We start from the raw sequence: 19,228 nt of genomic DNA, 5'->3' as shown, positions 1-19,228 counted from the left end.
CATGTCAAGACGCTTATCTCAGCGACCAAGAATGTTGGAGAGAGGACATTACTCATGTTATGTTGCTGACGTTACGAGGATGCTGCTAATAAAGTTGCATACGAGTACACAGTGGATTCACGTTTATTACTATATTTAGAAAATACCACAGTTTATCCACCACACCTTAAAGGCTGGTCCGTGAAAATATTGTCTGACATCAAACCGGTCCGTGCCGCAAAAAAGGTTGGGGACCGCTGCCATAGAGGACATAACATGGCATCACCTAAGCAAGCGAAACATGGAAGTTGCGCTGTACATGGATGTGACAACACAGAAAGGAGTCTGTTTTTACTGCCGACGGGAGAGCCCCTGAAGACGCAGTGGCTTAATTTTATTTACTTCAATAATACGCCGTCGAGTCTACCTAAGACGGTGTATGTTTGTCGGAAGCATTTTCCTGATGAATGTTTCCACAACTTGGGACAGTACAGGGCAGGTTTTGCACATCAACTGTCACTGAAGCCTGGGTCCGTACCAAGCGTCCCTGCCGCATCAGCCACAAACACCGAACAAGTAAGTGTATAACTGTTAAGTCGTTTTGCCGTGTTTTAAAATCGGTGCCACGTTAGCCTTGCAATGGCTACATTAGCTGTGCAGCTAACCGCTTCCTGCAGTTAGCCAGGTACTCTACGCTACAAAACCAAAAAGCATGCAGCACGCTCTGTTATAATAGCCAATCAAAACAGTTTTTACAAAGACACCCACATTCTTTTTTTTAAGTCACTCGTTCATTTTGTTTGTTTGTTCAGTAAAAACCCAAACATTTGTTGAATTTATTTTATTTCCTCGCGTCGCACCTTAATGACGTCAGCGCGCGGTATTTTTCCCTTCGCGGTTTGTTCCTTCTCTCTCGCCATAGTAAGACACCCACATCCGCTTGTTCTGACCCACTGGAGGTAGCGTCACAGTGCTGTTAGCCAATCAGAGGTAACACGTTTACATGTCGTGAATATTAATGATAAGAGCTGAAATCCTGTCGCTGTCCGGCCACCCGCTCCTCCACCAAACTAGAACAGCCTGAAACAGGAGAACCACAGCTTTTTTTTCACCAAAACCGGCTCACAGGGCATTCATTCATACTAGAGACCACCGCACAATTAATGAAAAAACGATGCCATGGGACCTTTAAACTACAGGATTTTATTCACGTTCTCATTCTAACGGTATCGTTTCTATAGAAACGGCTCATTCAGAGGGACTTGTACGGCGGATACGCAACATAACCTATATAAAGTACAAATTAAAAAACAAACAAATATTGAATTGTTGAGATGGTGAAAGACACATTTGTTTCAGATTTATGGAAGGCGTATTACTTTTCAGATTTTTAACGCCAGTATGTTTTCCACCAGCGCTGTCGCCTCACAGCAAGAAGGTCCTGGGTTCGAGCCCCGTGGCCGGCGAGGGCCTTTCTGTGTGGAGTTTGCATGTTCTCCCCGTGTCCGCGTGGGTTTCCTCCGGGTGCTCCGGTTTCCCCCACAGTCCAAAGACATGCAGGTTAGGTTAACTGGTGACTCTAAATTGACCGTAGGTGTGAATGTGAGTGTGAATGGTTGTCTGTGTCTATGTGTCAGCCCTGTGATGACCTGGCGACTTGTCCAGGGTGTACCCCGCCTTTCGCCCGTAGTCAGCTGGGATAGGCTCCAGCTTGCCTGCGACCCTGTAGAAGGATAAAGCGGCTAGAGATAATGAGATGAGATGAGATGAGATGAGATGAGATGTTTTCCACCAGAGGAAAGTCTTCAGGAAGAACGACGGTTTTGTTACGGATGAACCGAAAATGTAAATCCCGCCACCTAGTGGCCAATGCATAAAATGACAAAATAATAAATGTTTAAATAAAGAATCAGGCAGCGCAGTGGTTAACACTGTCACCTTAGGTTCTGTGTTTGAGCCTGTCGGCCCACTGGAGCCTTTCTGGATATAGTTTCTATGTTCTCCTCGTGCCTGGGTTTCCTCCCACAGTCCAAACACATGTGGATCCGGTCAAGTGGCTACTCTAACTTGCCCAGTGAGTGTGAACGGTTGTCCGTCTCTGTGTTAGCCCTGCGAAAGTTTGGCGATCTGTCCAGGGTGAATCCCACCTCTCGTCTGAAGTCAGCGTCCCTACGACCCTCACCGATAAGCCCTGTTCTTCGTGTACATGTGACATCATGCTTATTTTCCAAACCGGAAATCCGCCATGTTGGATGAGAACAAGAACCAAGATGGCGCTTCACGCATGACCTGCTGCAGCGCTTTGTGATTTTCTTTTGATTTCATCGCCGTTGAAGAAAGACAATGCCTACTTTGTATGTGGATACCGTGAGTTGGCCTAGTGGTTAGTGTGTCCGCTTCTCGATCGGGAAAGTACGAGTTCTACTCGTGGTCGGGTCATACCAAAGACCATCATAAAAATGGTACCTACTGCCGTCTGGCAAGGCACGCTGCAATACAGATGTGAGTGGGGAGTCAAACTCTTGTGGTTACCAGAGAACCCACCCCCCCACTGTAACCCTCGCTATGTAATAGGCGAGAGGCCGAGGGCTACGGAAACGGGGATCGGCGCCGCCCTATGCGCCACATGGCGTGGGAAGGACTTTGATTGATTGATTGATTGATTGACTGTGTGGGGTATAATTGCTGTAATAATGCTACTTGTGACAAAGAGAAACGGGTCTTCAGGAAGAATTCCCAAAATAATTCAAAACAGCAGCGAAACGGACGACCTGTCCAGAGAACGCTGTGCGTACGCCGTGGTTCAAAAACATCCATCGTAAGGACTTAAATGAAGAAAAAGCTACGTAATTACACCCGCATGTGCGTGTGGTGACTGCTTTAAGAGTTCATCGCTAATTCAAGCTGTGTTTCCTGCTGATTAAATTGAACTTTACTTTAAATTGAACACTCTCTCTGCTTCTCACCTTGCAGGCAAACCTACGTGATAAAACAAATCCAGATCAGGCACTAACACTCAAATCAGGACACGAAAAGATCAAGACGAAAGAAAACTCATCTCGCGGTATCAAGAAGCCACAGGAGAAATGAAAGGTCTGTCAAGAAAGCCAGATTAGAAGCAGCGCAAGAAACCTTAGCGAGTTTGGATACACAAACAGAACAATGTGGGTCGACTTTGCCGGGTGAGATATTAGCGATGCCGTTCCAGTAACTTTGTTTTACTTATGCACTTTTTTTTTTAATAAGAACAAAAGACGGCTGTATAATCGGACGGCTTTAAAGTGCATATCACGAGTAAATTCAGGAGCAAGATCGATGTAATTCTCCTATTTTATATTAAACTTTGGTCAAATATCTGTAACATTCTGCATTCTCTGCAATTTTTTTACCTCGCAGTTGAAATCAAGCCATTTGAGGCGAATTGGTCCGCCTCTGAAAAAACTTGGCGTTTGGATTTCCCGGCAAACATTGATTTTCGTGAAATCGCGTGCGGGACGCCTCCTTCTGAATCCTACGTCAGCGCTGGTTTGTTTATGAGAAAACGACCTGGTGGTTTTCTGCAAATTTCTTCAACGTTATCGCGTAATTATTAAAATGGTTAACAGATGTATCGTAGGAGGGTGTAGCAACACCAATCTTGATGGGATTAGTACTCATCGTTTCCCAAAAGACCGGACAATGAGAGAGAAACGGGAGCGCTTGGTCTACACAGGCTGTGCACTGAAACCGTGCAAAGCTCGCGCAGCCTGCCGGCGCTTCCGCAGGTGACGTCACGAATCTGGCTCCAGACTCCCTTGGGATTTTTCCAGACGTGTTTTGTTATTTTATTTTTTTCTGCTGTAGACAGATGGCCTTGTGCAAAATTACCCTTCTGGATGAGCGTGTAAAGGGACATACTTTCATATAAAACCCCCCCACAAAATTGGTCCAGAATAAGCACTTAAAGATATACGGGTCAAAGTGACAAATTTCAGCTTTTTCTCTGAATCTTGACTTGGCAGAGATCTCCAGAGAATCAGAATATTTCGAAAAAGTCAGAGATGCATCACTGTTCACACGAGACGGCATTCTGGATTTGTATATCATCCAACATGGTGGCAGATGCACACGTCACACTATTTTGTCACGTGGTTGCATGCGAAGAATAGATAATGGATGGATGTTTATGAAATCACTCTGATGATAGTCCATCTGTTATCCGTAAACGCTAATCCTGTACAGGGTCGCAGGCAAGCTGGAGCCTATCCCAGCTGACTACGGGCGAAAGGCGGGGTACACCCTGGACAAGTCGCCAGGTCATCACAGGGCTGACACATAGACACAGACAACCATTCACACTCACATTCGGTCAATTTAAAGCCACCAGTTAGCCTAACCTGCATGTCTTTGGACTGTGGAGGAAACCCACGCAGACAACATGCGAACTCCACACAGAAAGGCCCCGGTTGGCCACTGGGCTCGAACCCAGAACCTTCTTGCTGTGAGACACGCCACCGTGCCATCCCTCTGATGATGCTCTCATACCATGATTACTTCATTTCTATTTTAATACAGTTTAATCTACACACTTCTTTTAATCACCTTTCTGTTGTATCATAGAATATTTGGTCACTTCCACCTTTCTGCATGGTCGTCCTGCTCGTTAACTGTAATTTTGTCATATTCATAGAAAATAATGCAGCCTTTATAAAGGATAAAAATGTCACTCGTTGTATGCACTCATGCTCATCACGTTTCATCATTTCGCTTTTCATGATACGCAAGTGTAAAGAAACTGAACACGTGGAACAAAGTCTCGGATTTTTTTTCACAAGGGAAGTGCGCTGACTGTTTATCACTCCCCTTCTTAAATTCACTTGCATTCTTACCAAACTCATATTTGTTACGTTCACTCCTTATAGACTAGAAATGCGCCCAAAGCGTTCAAATACAAAGTATAAAATATCCTGAGTATAAAATATCACCATCATATACACGACCATGCTTTCCACTGTCTCACAAACAGAGCTGTTATTTTTATAAAATTAAAATAATCTTCAGTGCATTAGACTTTCAGGAGTGCGCTGATTCATCTGAGTAACTCGACTCTTCGCTTTCGACACTGGGGGAAAAAGTTGCCGTAGCAGGATTACAGACTGAAATGGATGGATGGATGGATGGATGGATGGATGGATGGATGAACCGATGTTTCTGATTTCTACTGGTCTACCGGTTCTTCTGTATCTGCTCCTCTGAAGTCGTCTGTGTTACTGGGCAGCTCGGGGATGGTCTCTGGGACGATTGTGCTCAGGTCCAGGCTCGCTCGGGGGCTTAGCTGGTCATCCTCCGTGCTGGTCTCGCTTTCCTGGCTCACCAGAATGTTCCGTTTACTCACCTTCCCCATGTCCTCTCCGTCAGAATCCGAGTCCAGAGAGCGCTCGCGGGAACCATACGAACCCAGAGAGTTACCTGGATGAAAACAGATTCCATAATGAGGTCATTTGGAGTTGGAAGCTCACAGGTATCATATATGATCGTTCGTGTTATTGTCTCACCACAGTCCTGCTCGGAGATCAGCCTGCTCTGCTCTTCTTCCACCTCTTGAGCTCCATCAGTCCTCTCCTACAAAGCAACACTCACAATGAGCTCTACTTAAATAATAACGAGACCGTCGATGACGGCGTAGCTCACTCCGGCCCCGTCTATTTCAGAAGGAACGATCTAAAGTGGGCCACCTTGCGCAATAAATGTTGCAAGCTATAGTATACACTATATATAAGCGATATACAGAAGCTATATACACCCTAGGAATACCTTCATATTTGCTAGAAAGAATCCAAAATGGCGAGGAATTGACCGAGAAGAAGTGATTTTCTTTTGTTGAACTGCTCATTAAGGCTTAATTAGTCCATAACTTCATTGTAATTAGGTAAATCTGGGTAGAAGTTACAGTATATGCACCCTAGGTACCCCTACCTTCATGCCAGAAAGAATCAAAATCGGTGAAGAATTGAAAGAGAAGAAGCGATTTGTGTGGAAACTGCTCGTTAGGGCTTAATTACTCCGTATCTTCACTGTTAATTGCAATTATGCAAATTTGAGTAGAAACCATATGCAGCCCAGGCAGACCTACCTTCCTACCAAAAAGAATAAAAATTGGTGAAGAATTGAGAGAGATGAAGCCATTTTTGTGAAATGCGGATGATGGACAGACGACGGACAACACATGACGGCGTGAACTCATCACCTGTCGGCTGAATGAGCTAAAAACAAAGTTGATGCTAGATTTCAGTTTTGCATTTAGAGAGTTATAGTAAATTGAGATGGGATGTAGTTCTGGGATACCAGTATCTCAAGGACTTCCAAGCCTCTGGTCCCGTCTCATCCTTCGACAAAATGATTTTGGGAACCTGTACAATAGCACCCTCTAGAGGCAATGCTAGAAAGCTGCTGATATTATTTATGCCAAGATCCAGCCCTGGTGAGACACGCCAGAGTCCCTACTTGACTTTGATTACGGTCTACCATCCTGTGTAAGGTATTATTCCTTACAATCTGTTATTTAAATCTGTTCATGTGCTCCAACCTCTGACTTGTACTTAAAAGAACACAATGTTCCTCTAGCCGTGTCACACCCTGTAAACATCCAACACACTCAGTCCTGTGTGCTTTTTATCTGTCTGACTCTTACCTGACTCTGGGTGGTGAAGGTCAGCAGGGAGGATGAGGATATGAGCTGGGAACCTGAAGGGGTGAAGATGTGATCTTGGAAGACAATGAGGGCCTCCACAATGCGGGCCTGGTGAGGGTAGTCCACCAGGGAGGAGAGGGAAATGGTGGCACCTGTGGGTTTAGGTCTCATCAGGGTCGGCCCAAACACGATGCCCAGGTTACTGACGCTCATCTTGTTATCATCCTCTAACTCAGCCACTCTGAGAGAGAGAGAGAGACAGAGAGACAGAGAGAGAGAGAGCGAGAACAAGAGTGAGAGAGAAAGAGAGCGAAAGAGAGAGCGAGAGAGAAAGAGAGGAGAAATCGAGAGAGAAAGAAAAAGTGAAAGTGAGATAGAGAGCAAGAGAGAGAGAGAGAGAGAAAGAGAGCGAGAGAGAGAGAGAGGGAGAAGAAGAGAGAGAGCGAAAGAGAGAGCGAGCGAGAGAGGAGAAAGCGAGAGAGAGAAAGAGAGGAGAGAGTGAGAGAGAAAGAGAGAGAGGGAGAGGTAGAGAGAGTAAGAGTGAGAAAGTGAGAGAGAGTGAGAGAAAGAGAGGAGAGAGCGAGAGAGAGAGAGAGAGAGGGAGAAGAAAAGAGAAAGAGAGAGAGCAAGAGAGCGAGAGAAAGAGAGAGTGAGAAAGTGAGAGAGAGAGGGTGCGGTAGAGAGAGAGTGAGAAAGTGAGAGAGAAACAGAGGAGAGAGCGAGAGAGAAAGAGAGCAAGAGAGAGAGAGAAAGAGAGGGAGAAGAGAGAAAGAGAGAGAGAGAGGAGAGAGCGAGAGAGAAAGAGAGGGAGAGGGTGAGGTAGAGAGAGAGTGAGAAAGTGAGAGAGAAACAGAGGAGAGAGTGAGAGAGAAAGAGAGGGAGAAGAGAGAGACAGAGTGAGAAAGTGAGGAGAGAGCGAGAGAGAGGGAGAGAAAGAGAGAGAGAAAGAGAGGGAGAGGGTGCGGTAGAGAGAAAGAGAGTGAGAAAGTGAGAGAGAAAGAGAGCGAGAGAAAGAGAGAGAGAAAGAGAGACAGAGTGAGAAAGTGAGAGAGAGAAAGAGAGGAGAGAGCAAGAGAGAGGGAGAGAAAGAGAGAGAGAAAGAGAGGGAGAGGGTGAGGTAGAGAGAGTGAGAAAGTGAGAGAGAGAGGAGAGAGCAAGAGAGAGAGAGAAAGATATGAGTTGTCATCTCTCTAAATTTAGATTTACCCCAAATATAGCTCATTAACATATTTGCTACCTGAAGTTTGTTCCTTTAGTTTTGGCAGCCATTTTGAAGCCAAATCAACATTTTCATCAGCACACGGTTTGCTATCTCGCTTTGTAGAAGCTCCGGCCCAGAGTTTGAAGGCCGAACTGCAAATTAGTGATTCAACTGAGTTTTAATTCGATTTGTCCATTTCTTTGTTTGTTATAGGAACGTATTCTGTGTCCAAAATACTATGATTAACGCTATTACTGGAGTCAAACAATGTCTTCTGCAATGAGATACACGATCACACACCCACAAAACAAAACTGCTAACTACAAAATCCTTTACTTATTAATTACATTCGCTTGCTTTGTCGCGCCAGTATAAAACTCAAGAAGCAAAATTTCGACACCCAATGCATCGTGTCTAATAAACTACTATTTGGACAAAGCAAATATGTGTAATTTTGTGTAACTACGTACTGTATCGCATATGGACACTGGCGTATACTATAATTATTCTATCCACATTCCCTGGGTATGAGCAATCACATGCTCTGATTGGCTACTCTACTACTAGGATATGACCTCATATAGCACGAGTAGAGAAAAACAAAATGGCGGCGCGTGTTGCTGAACCAACCAAGGACGAAATAAAAACTACTCGAAAACAAAACCCTCCAAAATACAAAAAAAGCAGCAACAAAATATGGAATAAAAGTATTTTTCAAGTGTTTACGTTCTTCATCTTTAAAATTTGTTGAATTTTTTTAGACTGGTTCAAAAGCTCAAAGGAGTTTGAAAACTACAGAACTGAAATGTCTAAAGCCATTCTATTCCTCGGCACGACAGCGAGACGGCGCTTTCTACAAAATAAACAACACGAAAGTCAATTTGTGCCGCCATCGATGGGTTTTTAAGAAGTCCGTCAAAGCGGAAATGATTTTGTCGGACGTTTTGTATAAAGTTTTCATTTATTGAATTTGCAAAAAACAAAACTGCTCTGTTTTTCGAAATCCAGTGAATGTGGATAGAATAAAACGGTTCTTCCATTCAATCTCATCATACATGACTTAGAGCCGCTATCAGCTCATGTACGACTGGATTTCATGGAATAGCTGTTAAATATAATACTGGCAGTATTGTCTGCTGTATAATATGCAATTCTGTCTAATATCTATCATACAATGTTAAAGACTCGTTCAAAAGAGCAGATTTTGCTCCGTTCACCTGTACAGGTGTCGTACGATGTATTTCAGCGTGGCCGTGTTGCCTGGCGGGAGATCTTTCAGCAGCTGTCTGAGTTTCTCGACCAGGTTGAGCACCTTGGGGTCGGTTTCCTCTCCCTGGTCCAGCAGTTCAGGGCCCTTTGCACCGTCTCCTCTGTCTGGGTCCTCAGTGTGCAGACTCTCCTTCGCCAACCCCATTAACTCGTTATACATGCGGAACGGCATAATGGGCTCAGGCAGCTGGAGAGGGAATAAACATGATGTGACGCCAAAGGTTCCCAGGTGGTCCTTCGTATTTTTATTTGGCGTTCTATCTAATCTTATAATGACAGACTATAGACATGACTGAGTCTGTTGTACCTGCTTCACCAGCTAACTCGATCTTCCACGCTGTTTCATATAACACAAATTGTAATCATATTTAATCACTGTTTGAAGGAGGAAGTCCATCGTATGATGTTCACAAGTGAGCATCAAGTCTTTCTGCTCTTACGTGGCTGCACTGTAAAAAAAGAATAGTCGAGAATACTTGAAATTTCAAGGCAACCGTCTGCATTAAGAATTTTATGTTTTGCCAACGATGTGCCCATGATAATCCAAACTATGATAACACTGTTATCTTTATTAAGAATTATTAATAAAGTCAATTTTCAATTCCTCATTCTGCCAACATAGATTTCTCTTTTTGCTGAACAGTGGCATTCACAGTAGTACAAAAAGGCAATTGAGGTTCTCACAATTTTTTTTTACCTTTATTTGGATAGGACAGTGTAGAGACAGGAAATGAGCAGGAGAGAGAGACGGGGAGAGATCGGGAAATGACCTTAGGTCGGAATCGAACCCGGGTCCCCAGATTTATGGTATGGCACCTTATCCACCTGAGCCACGACAATATGAACTTCAACTGGAGAGAGAACCACATTGCCCAGCCCTTGCATTTGGGAGAGGAAACCCCGTGTCTTGGTCATTAAGAGCATGTGCTGAATAAACACCTGTGGCAATTATGTATTTTCAATTCAGATTATTCACTATTGCATATTTACACATCATTGAGGTGCACCCTATCAGTTTGATGTGGATTTTTCTGTTCGTTAATAATTATTCATATTTTCTTGTCCATTCAATTGTGAATATGGAATTACTTGAACAAAGCGTAATTCTATTTTTTAGAATTATCCACATCAAGAAAAATCCACATCAAACTGATAGGGTGCACCTCAATGATGTGTAAATATACAATAGTGAATAATCTGAATTGAAAATACATAATTGTCACAGGTGTTTATTCAGCGCATGCTCTGAATGACCAAGACACGTGGTTTCCTCTCCCAAATGCAAGGGCTGGGCAATGTGGTTCTCTCTCCGGTTGAAGTTCATGTTGTCGTGGCTCAGGTGGATAAGGCGCCATACTATAAATCCGGGGGCCTGGGTTTGATTCTGACCTGAGGTCATTTCCTGATCTCTCTCTCCTGCTCATTTCCTGTCTCTACACTGTCCTATCCAAATAAAGGTAAAAAAAAATTTGAGATAACCTCAATTGCCTTTTTGTACTACTGTGAATGCCACTGTTCAGCAAAAAGAGAAATCTATGTTGGCAGAATGAGGAATTGAAAATTGACTTTATTAAGAATTCTTAATAAAGATAACAGTGTTATCATAGTTTGGATTATCATGGGCACATCGTTGGCAAAACATAAAATTATTAATGCAGACTGTTGCCTTGAAATTTCAAGTATTCTCAACTATTCTTTTTTACAGTGTGGCAAAATGCCAGTTTTCGGATTTCGCTTTACCTTTTGACATGAAAAGTGGTTAACTTGTAAGTAGACATGTACTCTGGATACATGTTGACACAAGTTCTCTCAGCTGTCGCCCTGCCCTGTTTCATGCTTCCTTTTCTCCAACATCGACTGAACCTCAATCAGTGTTAAAGCAGAATAAAACAGGGCGGTGGTGCATAGGAGTCATAGATGACGTTAATTCTCAGCTTACTATACTACAGTAAAACAACAGGTTCTTTAAGGGTTCTTGGAATGGCGAGATGTTCTAGCTTACTCTTCTGAAAGGTTGTACATCAAGCCATTAAAGGAGAACTGACGGCAGATTTTTTTTATCATCAAAATTCTATTTATCTCATTTTATTAAATATCGGAATGCATTTTTGATCGCTATTTTGTCTGTAGCAAGTTATGAGTGTTTGAGATATGCTGTCAGTCCATATGTCAAAGCAACGGCCGTAAACGAGATTCGTCGAGACCTGTGCGAGACATCGTAGGACGGAAGTAAAACATACAGCGGAAATCAAAGCGACCAACATCCGCCAACGTTCTCAAAAGACGCGCGCGCCCTCTTTCGAACGCTGACGTAATCGAGCTGGAAGTTTTGTTTGTTCTGATAGCAATCAGGAAAGTTTGAAAAAAGTCGGCAGTAATTGTCATTTAAATTCGTTTTTGTGCAATACTTCGTTTGGAAAACAGTTTTCAAAATGGCGGCGCTGACACTTCACGTTTCGAAGTCTCGCACAAGTCTCGTGAAGATCGCGCGGATAAGCGACGCCTGCCGTGGACCAAACGAACTAAATTCGACATGGCTAAAAATCGAACAGGCCGATAAGTAGAATATTTAATTGCGATTAGTTGCCAATTGAGGTTTTTCACCCACGTGACCAAGTCATGTGATGCTGCCATTTTGGACGTCACGGCTCGAATCGGTTTGAATGCGAGGAAGGCGACAAACGAAAAACATAAAAGAAAAAGGAGCGAGATGCAGAAAACACCTTCACTATCCAGCGACGTAGGGCATTTACAGGGCGAGCAGAAGGAGAGGTATTTGCAAAAATTGAGGTTAGCAGGCTTAGAGAACGATGTTTACCTGCTTCCACCAGGATTGTTCACTGACGTACGGAAGTACATGAAGCCCTCGTCTTTACCTGACTTCGGCCCACGTGATCTGTATACCTATGTCGTTAAAAACCCATCGCCATACACAGGTATTGATCTGAAAGCGTATAAGAGTTTGGATGCCTACAAATATTTTGTGTCAGGCTGGGTAACATGCCTACATCAGTGGGTTGTCTCTGGAGCCGGTGGTTGCCATCTTATTACAGCTAAGGTTTGTTCACATTTTCATTTACTTTCAGTCCTCAGGATAAACAAAATGTTATTAAATGTCATTGAAATAACTTCTTAGTCTGTTGAGACATGGCCCGTTATAAATTTGCTGTTACCAGGCAATGACCAAGAACTGTATTATTAGGGTCGGTGTCTGTGTTGTAGCAGTGCACTAGCAGCTAGCACTAGCTAATGTCAATAACAGTAGCTAGTATGTTACTGTAGCAATGTTTACGTTCAGTCATTTGGATGACTGTTAAAACCTTTCAGTCTCAAGTTTTTCCTTTACTGTATTTACTAGTTTACTGTAATTATGATCCGGCAGCTATTTACACCGGATCCAGTGTAAATAGCTGCCGGAGCCGACGTCCGAGCTTGCCGGAGCTAGCGCGCTCGGGCAGGCTGGAACGTCGGCTCTGGCAGCTATTTACACTGGATCCGGTGTAAATAGCTGCCGGATCATAATTACAGTAAACTAGTAAATACAGTAAAGGAAAAACTTGAGACTGAAAGGTTTTAACAGTCATCCAAATGACTGAACGTAAACATTGCTACAGTAACATACTAGCTACTGTTCTTGACATTAGCTAGCTTGACCTTCAAAATGGCGGACACCGGGGCGTCACGTGACCCTGTGACGTCAGGTGAAAAACCTCAATACGAGTCACGATATAAGGTTACTAAAACCGAAAACGTAATTGAAGAACACGTTAATTAAGAAATAAAGCGAGTTTAAAAACGATTTCAGTTCTCCTTTAATGTTCCCCACCCCCCCAGACAGATAAGCCAATAAACCTTATCTAACTAATGTTAGATGAAACACCTGTCGCAGGTAGAGTTTGAGGACGTTGCTGATATCATGCGGAGATGCTTGTGAAAGTTCCACCAGCTCTTTGCCGTTCTCGAAAGCCTGACACAGCTTCTCCACACGGGTCTTCACTCCATTCACACGGTATATTCCCTATAAAGGAGCGCACACACACACACACACACACACACACACACACACACACCACCAACTCTGTGTCATGAGCAAAAATAACAAATGATAGTGTTACTAAATTGTCCTTTATAATAACTTAACAAAATGTTTACTGAATATAACACAACACTCAGGGTTCCTGGTCATTTCAGGAAATCATTTGCTAACACTATATAGCAGACCAATAAGTTTGCTCCCTGCACTTAGTAAAATATTTGAGAAAATTGTTTTTAATCAAATACAATTTTATTTTTCTGAGAATAATCTGTTAACAGAATTTCAACATGCCTACAGAAAAGGGTTTTCAACATGTACAGCTTTAACCCAAATGACTGATGACTGGCTGCGAGAAATTGATAACAAAAAAATATGTGGTGCTGTCTTGTTAGATTTCACTGCAGCATTTGATGTCATTGATCATGGATTGTTACTTCAAAAGTTGGAGAGGTATGGTTTCAAAACGTCAGCTTTAAATTGGTTTAACAGCTATCTAACAAATAGATCCCAGAAAGTTTATTTTAATGGCAGTTTCTCAAGTAGTGTGAATGTAGACTGTGGTGTGCCACAAGGCAGCTGTTTAGGACCTTTGTTGTACTCCATTTTTACAAATGATTTACCTTTAGCTGTACAAAACGCAAAAATTGTAATGTATGCAGATGATACTTCCATTTATACATCTGCAAAAACATCAGCCGAACTGACACATGTTTTAAATAAGGTGCTAGGAGCAATAGAAAGATGGATAAAACAAAATAGACTTGTTCTCAATATATCAAAAACTAAAAGTATTGTTTTTGGCTCTAGTCATTCATTGAGTCATGACTCAGCACTTAATCTCGGTATTAATAAAGAACAAATTGAACAGGTAAAGGAAGTAAAGCTACTTGGAGTCATCATAGATTCCAGACTGTCCTGGTCTAAACAGATTGACCACATGGTTAAGAAAATGAGTAGTGGCTTGGCATTACTCAGACGTAGTGGCCAGTTCCTTACCCAGGAACTTAGAAAGAGGATTGTATGCTCTTTGGTTTTAGCGCAAATGGATTACTGTAATATTGTGTGGTCAAATGCCACCAAAGATCACCTAGCTAAACTTCAGCGAGTCCAAAACAAGGCAGCACGTCTTGTTCTTCAATGTTCCTACACAACAAACATCAATTACATGCACTCAGTTTTACAATGGTTAAGAGTGGAGGATAGGTTTTATGTCTCCTTATTAACATCAACCTGGGCAGTTTTACATAACAAGACTCCATTAAATCACTATAATCTGCTCTATAAAAGTTGTGACATTCATACATATAACACAAGGCTTGCAGCAGCAGGGCGACTGAGCGTCCCAAAGATTAATACTAATGCATTTATACGCACTGTTGAATACAGATCAGTTAAAGCATGGAATAAGCTGCCAATCAAGTTAACTACATTGAATAGTAAAGTGGTTTTCAAAAAACACGTAAAAAAATATCTGAGCCTATCATATATAAAATAGGTTAAAATAGAATCGAGGTAGAGATTTTTCAGGTTTAAAATCATTATTAAAGTAATTAAATTATATATATATTTTTTTGTCTTCAATTGATGGTTGATTGAATGAATGTATTGAATTGTATAGAATTTTAACTGTATATGATTTTATTGTTGGACCCCAGGAAGAATAGCTGGGTCTGTGCCCAGCTAATGGGGATCCTAATAAACTAATAACTAATAACTATTAAGCAATGGAGGACTAGCAAGCACGTTTTCAGAAGTGCCTTATTCATGAGTGACAAATATTTTCTTGGTTATGTACACGCCGCAAGAAGACATGCATTTACACGCTCTCGCTCTAACAAGTGCTTCAATATCGCTTTTATTTGCTCACGTGTGACACTACCAGTGTTCCAGCTAGTTTATTTACCAGAGTGCCACACCCTGCCCTCCAGAACATCTACCCTGCCTTCAAATACCAGTACCACACCCAAATTTATATGCATTACATTCGATTACATTACAGGTGTTTAGCAGATGATTTTATCCAGAGTAACATACGGTACAACACACCCAGAGCAGCCTGGGGAGCAGTTGAGGGTTCGGTGCCGTCCTCAAGGGCACTTCGGATGCGTCCGACTCATAATTTTCCAGAAGTTTCCAAGTGCCTGGTACATATGTGCCATCACAGAAAGAAAGTGCCCTAACAAGTGTTCCTGACTTGCAATGTTGACCAATCAGAACACAGTATGAGCACAAGGTCATGGACCTGCTCTGGCGACCATTTTGTTTTATTCCAATAACGAGCCATAACAGGTGAAAGGGGAAGCCTTGGCCTAATGGTTAGAGAAGCAGCTTTGGGACCAAAAGGTCTCCTGTTCGAATCCCTGGACTAGCAGGAATGGCTGAAGTGCCCTTGAGCAAGACACCGAACCCCCAATGTATGTTCCATGTTGCTCTGGATAAGAGTGCCTGCTAAGCGCTGTTAAAGTAATGTAATATAATGAAAGAAAAAAAGGACTGCTAACAGCAGCAAGGGGCTCATAGAACCAAACGTCTCTGTTTGCCAGAACGCAATTAGATCTAGGAGCTGAGGACTAAACAAATTAAATCAAAGTTAGAACTGATAGAGCTATAGAAAATCTCGTCGTTAACATTAATGTGTTCAACTAGATCGAATCTAGCAGTAATATCCCAGAAAATATTAAAGATTGATTATTGCTAACAGTGGTATTAATTAACCTTAGACTGTCATGTTAACGGGCAATAGCTGGATGTACTGTAAGTGCTGTGAAAGAGTTTATCGAAAAGCACGCTGGGAAACAGCTCCAAAACATCCTCACACCGTTGCCTGCTCACGCAGAGCAGAAATGCGTGTAGATGAGAGCGACAGTTCGAGGCGCATCAAGCGTGAACGTACGTGGACGCGATATTATGAAGCCGTGAATTAAACCGGTTAACTAAGAAGTTTTAGATTTGCTTGCTTTATTTTACAAAAGTAATCTACTTTGCATAGTTGCCCAGGATGGCTAATTTTTCATGATGGATTCTTTGTCTACAATGGTGCTTGAAAGTTTGTGAACTCTTTAGAATGTTCTATATTTCTGCATAAATAGGACCTAAAACATCATCAGATTTTCACACAAGTCCTAAAAGTAGATAAAGAGAACCCGGTTACACAAATGAGACAAAAATATTATACTTGGTCATTTATTTATTGAGGAAAATGATCCGATATTACATATCTGTGAGTGGCAAAAGTATGTGAACCTCTCTGATTAGCAGTTAATTTGAAGGTGAAATTAGAGTCAGGTGTTTTCAATCAATGGGATGACAATCAGGTGTGAGTGGGCACCCTGTTTTATTTAAAGAACAGGGATCTATCAAAGTCTGATCTTCACAACACATGTTTGTGGAAGTGTATCATGGCACAAACAAAGGAGATTTCTGAGGACCTCAGAAAAAGCGTTGTTGATGCTCATCAGGCTGGAAAAGGTTACGAAACCATCTCTAAAGAGTTTGGACTCCACCAATCCACAGTCAGACAGATTGTGTACAAATAGAGGAAATTCAAGACCATTGTTACCCTCTACAGGAGTGGTCGACCAACAAAGATCACTCCGAGAGCAAGGCGTGTAATAGTCGGCGAGGTCACAAAGGACCCCAGGGTAACTTCTAAGCAACTGAAGGCCTCTCTCACATTGGCTAATGTTAATGTTCATGAGTCCACCATCAGGAGAACACTGAACAACAATGGTGTGCATAGCAGGGTTGCAAGGAGAAAGCCACTGCTCTCCAAAAAGAACATTGCTGCTCGTCTGCAGTTTGCTAAAGATCACGTGGACAAGCCAGAAGGCTATTGGAAAAATGTTTTATGGACAGATGAGACCAAAATAGAATTGTTTGGTTTAAATGAGAAGCGTTGTGTTTGGAGAAAGGAAAACACTGCATTCCAGCATAAGAACCTTATCCCATCTATGAAACATGGCGGTGGTAGTATCATGGTTTGGGCCTGTTTTGCTGCATCTGGGCCAGGACGGCTTGCCATCATTGATGGAACAATGAATTCTGAATTATACCAGCGAATTCTAAAGGAAAATGTCAGGACATCTGTCCATGAACTGAATCTCAAGAGAAGGTGGATCATGCAGCAAGACAACGACCCTAAGCACACAAGTCGTTCTACCAAAGAATGGTTAAAGAAGAATAAAGTTAATGTTTTGGAATGGCCAAGTCAAAGTCCTGACCTTAATCCAATGGAAATGTTGTGGAAGGACCTGAAGCGAGCAGTTCATGTGAGGAAACCCACCAACATCCCAGAGTTGAAGCTGTTCTGTACGGAGGAATGGGCTAAAATTCCTCCAAGCCGCTGTGCAGGACTGATCAACAGTTACCACAAACATTTATGCCGCTTTTCCACTACAAATGCGGCTGAGTTGGGCTGAGCTGTGCTGTGCTGAGTTGGGCTGAGCTGTGCCGTGCTGAGTTGGGCTGAGTGGAGCTGAGTGGGGCTGTTGGAGTTGCATTTCGACTACAACCGCGCTGGCTGGAAGTGGGTGGACACATTGGGTGGAGTTAGCGAAAGTGGGTGGACATTACGTGATGTCGTTAAGCAGCGCAAACAGTGACATCAGTGATCTTTTAAGCGGTAGTCTCACCACCCGGATAGTAAACAATAAACATGGAGGACATGGAGTCGTTAGTGTTGCTGGTCTTGGTGCTGTGGCTTGTTGTCACCGACAACGCCAACAGATACTGGCAAGAGCGTATAGATGAGGCGAGGCGCATAAGGCTTCAGAAATTCTCGTAATTCGTAATTCTTCTTCTTCCAGGTTTACGGTGTTTACAGATCCCAGCATGCTCGTGGGGCATGTGTGGGCATGTGAGGACACTCCTCCTCACCAATCAGTGCACAGGGGAGTGTCTGCTCACGCCCCTAGCCCCACTCGGCTCGGTTTGGCTCGCTTCAGCCCTACTCCAAAACTGTGCGAGTTTTAGGGGCTAAGCAGGGCTGAAGCGAGCTGAGTCGTGCTGTTCTTTGGTAGTCGAAACGCGAGCTGTGTCGGGCTGAAGTGAGCTGAAGCGAGCTGAAGTGAGCTGAAAAAGGGTAGTGGAAAAGGGCCATTAGTTGCAGTTATTGCTGCACAAGGGGGTCACACCAGATACTGAAAGCAAAGGTTCACATACTTTTGCCACTCACAGTTATGTAACATTGGATCATTTTCCTCAATAAATAAATGACTAAGTATAATATTTTTTGTCTCATTTGTTTAACTGGGTTCTCTTTATCTACTTTTAGGACTTGTGTGAAAATCTGATGATGTTTTGGGTCATATTTATGCAGAAATATAGAAAATTCTAAAGGTTTCACAAACTTTCAAGCACCATTGTATAGTGACGCGTGCAAAATTGCCCTCGATAATCATTAGCGCTTGCTCTGCCCTCTTGGAAAGCTAGCAGGAACACTGACTACAGTATTCAATCAACAGACAGGCCTGTGAACGGATTCTCAAATGAGGCATCAGTTTTGAAAAATACAGCTACATACAGTATGTTAGGATTTATTCTATCCACAGTCACTGGATATGAGAAATCACGCGCTACTACTAGGACATCAGCTTATATACCATGAGTAGAGAAAAACAAAATGGTGGCGTACATCAAGTCAGATATATCACTTTGTTATCAAGTCCTTAAAAGAAACAGAAACAGCTAAGTAAAAAAATCTTGTTTTTCATGACTAGGTTCAAGTTTTCAGGTTTTCCAGCACACACAGGAGCCCAGATATCAATTCTGAGTCGTGATAAGAACAACAATTTAAAAAACCTGTATGCCTTTATCAGATCAGCAACCCACATTGAACACCCAGTTCTTCTTTTACCTTCATCCTGAGCGCTCGCCTCTCGATCTCTTGGATACACTTCTTGATGATGAAGGGCACTCCATCTGAGTGGCCCTGCAGCGCCTGGGAGAAATCTCGGCCGAACAGCTGTAACCGTCCCTGCAGCTTTTTGTGGCCGCACTGGATTGCCAAGGACTCCAGACACTTCTTATGGCAGGCCAGAAAGCACTACAACACACCAGTAAATACATCAGCGTC

At 42.8% G+C, this 19,228-nt stretch overlaps 1 protein-coding gene across 1 annotated transcript in view; it reads right to left on the bottom strand.

Moving 5' to 3' along the window:
• Positions 1 to 1,681: 1,681 nt before the first annotated feature.
• Positions 1,682 to 19,228, bottom strand: part of arhgap45a (Rho GTPase activating protein 45a) — an 81,636-nt gene continuing 64,089 nt past the window's right edge. Inside the window, exons 18-23 of the mRNA XM_060906300.1 lie at positions 19,010 to 19,198; positions 13,000 to 13,137; positions 9,068 to 9,306; positions 6,650 to 6,890; positions 5,514 to 5,580; positions 1,682 to 5,427 (exon numbers count right to left, since the gene is read on the bottom strand). Coding sequence (XP_060762283.1) covers positions 5,177 to 5,427; positions 5,514 to 5,580; positions 6,650 to 6,890; positions 9,068 to 9,306; positions 13,000 to 13,137; positions 19,010 to 19,198 — 1,125 coding nt within the window. The 3' untranslated portion in view covers positions 1,682 to 5,176. The remainder of the gene's footprint in view (positions 5,428 to 5,513; positions 5,581 to 6,649; positions 6,891 to 9,067; positions 9,307 to 12,999; positions 13,138 to 19,009; positions 19,199 to 19,228) is intronic.

The sequence above is a fragment of the Neoarius graeffei genome, chromosome 23, assembly GCF_027579695.1.
Source record: "Neoarius graeffei isolate fNeoGra1 chromosome 23, fNeoGra1.pri, whole genome shotgun sequence".
Classification (NCBI taxonomy): domain Eukaryota; kingdom Metazoa; phylum Chordata; class Actinopteri; order Siluriformes; family Ariidae; genus Neoarius; species Neoarius graeffei.
Note: the sequence above shows the minus strand (reverse complement) of the source record. Positions and strands in the feature narration are given on the sequence as shown.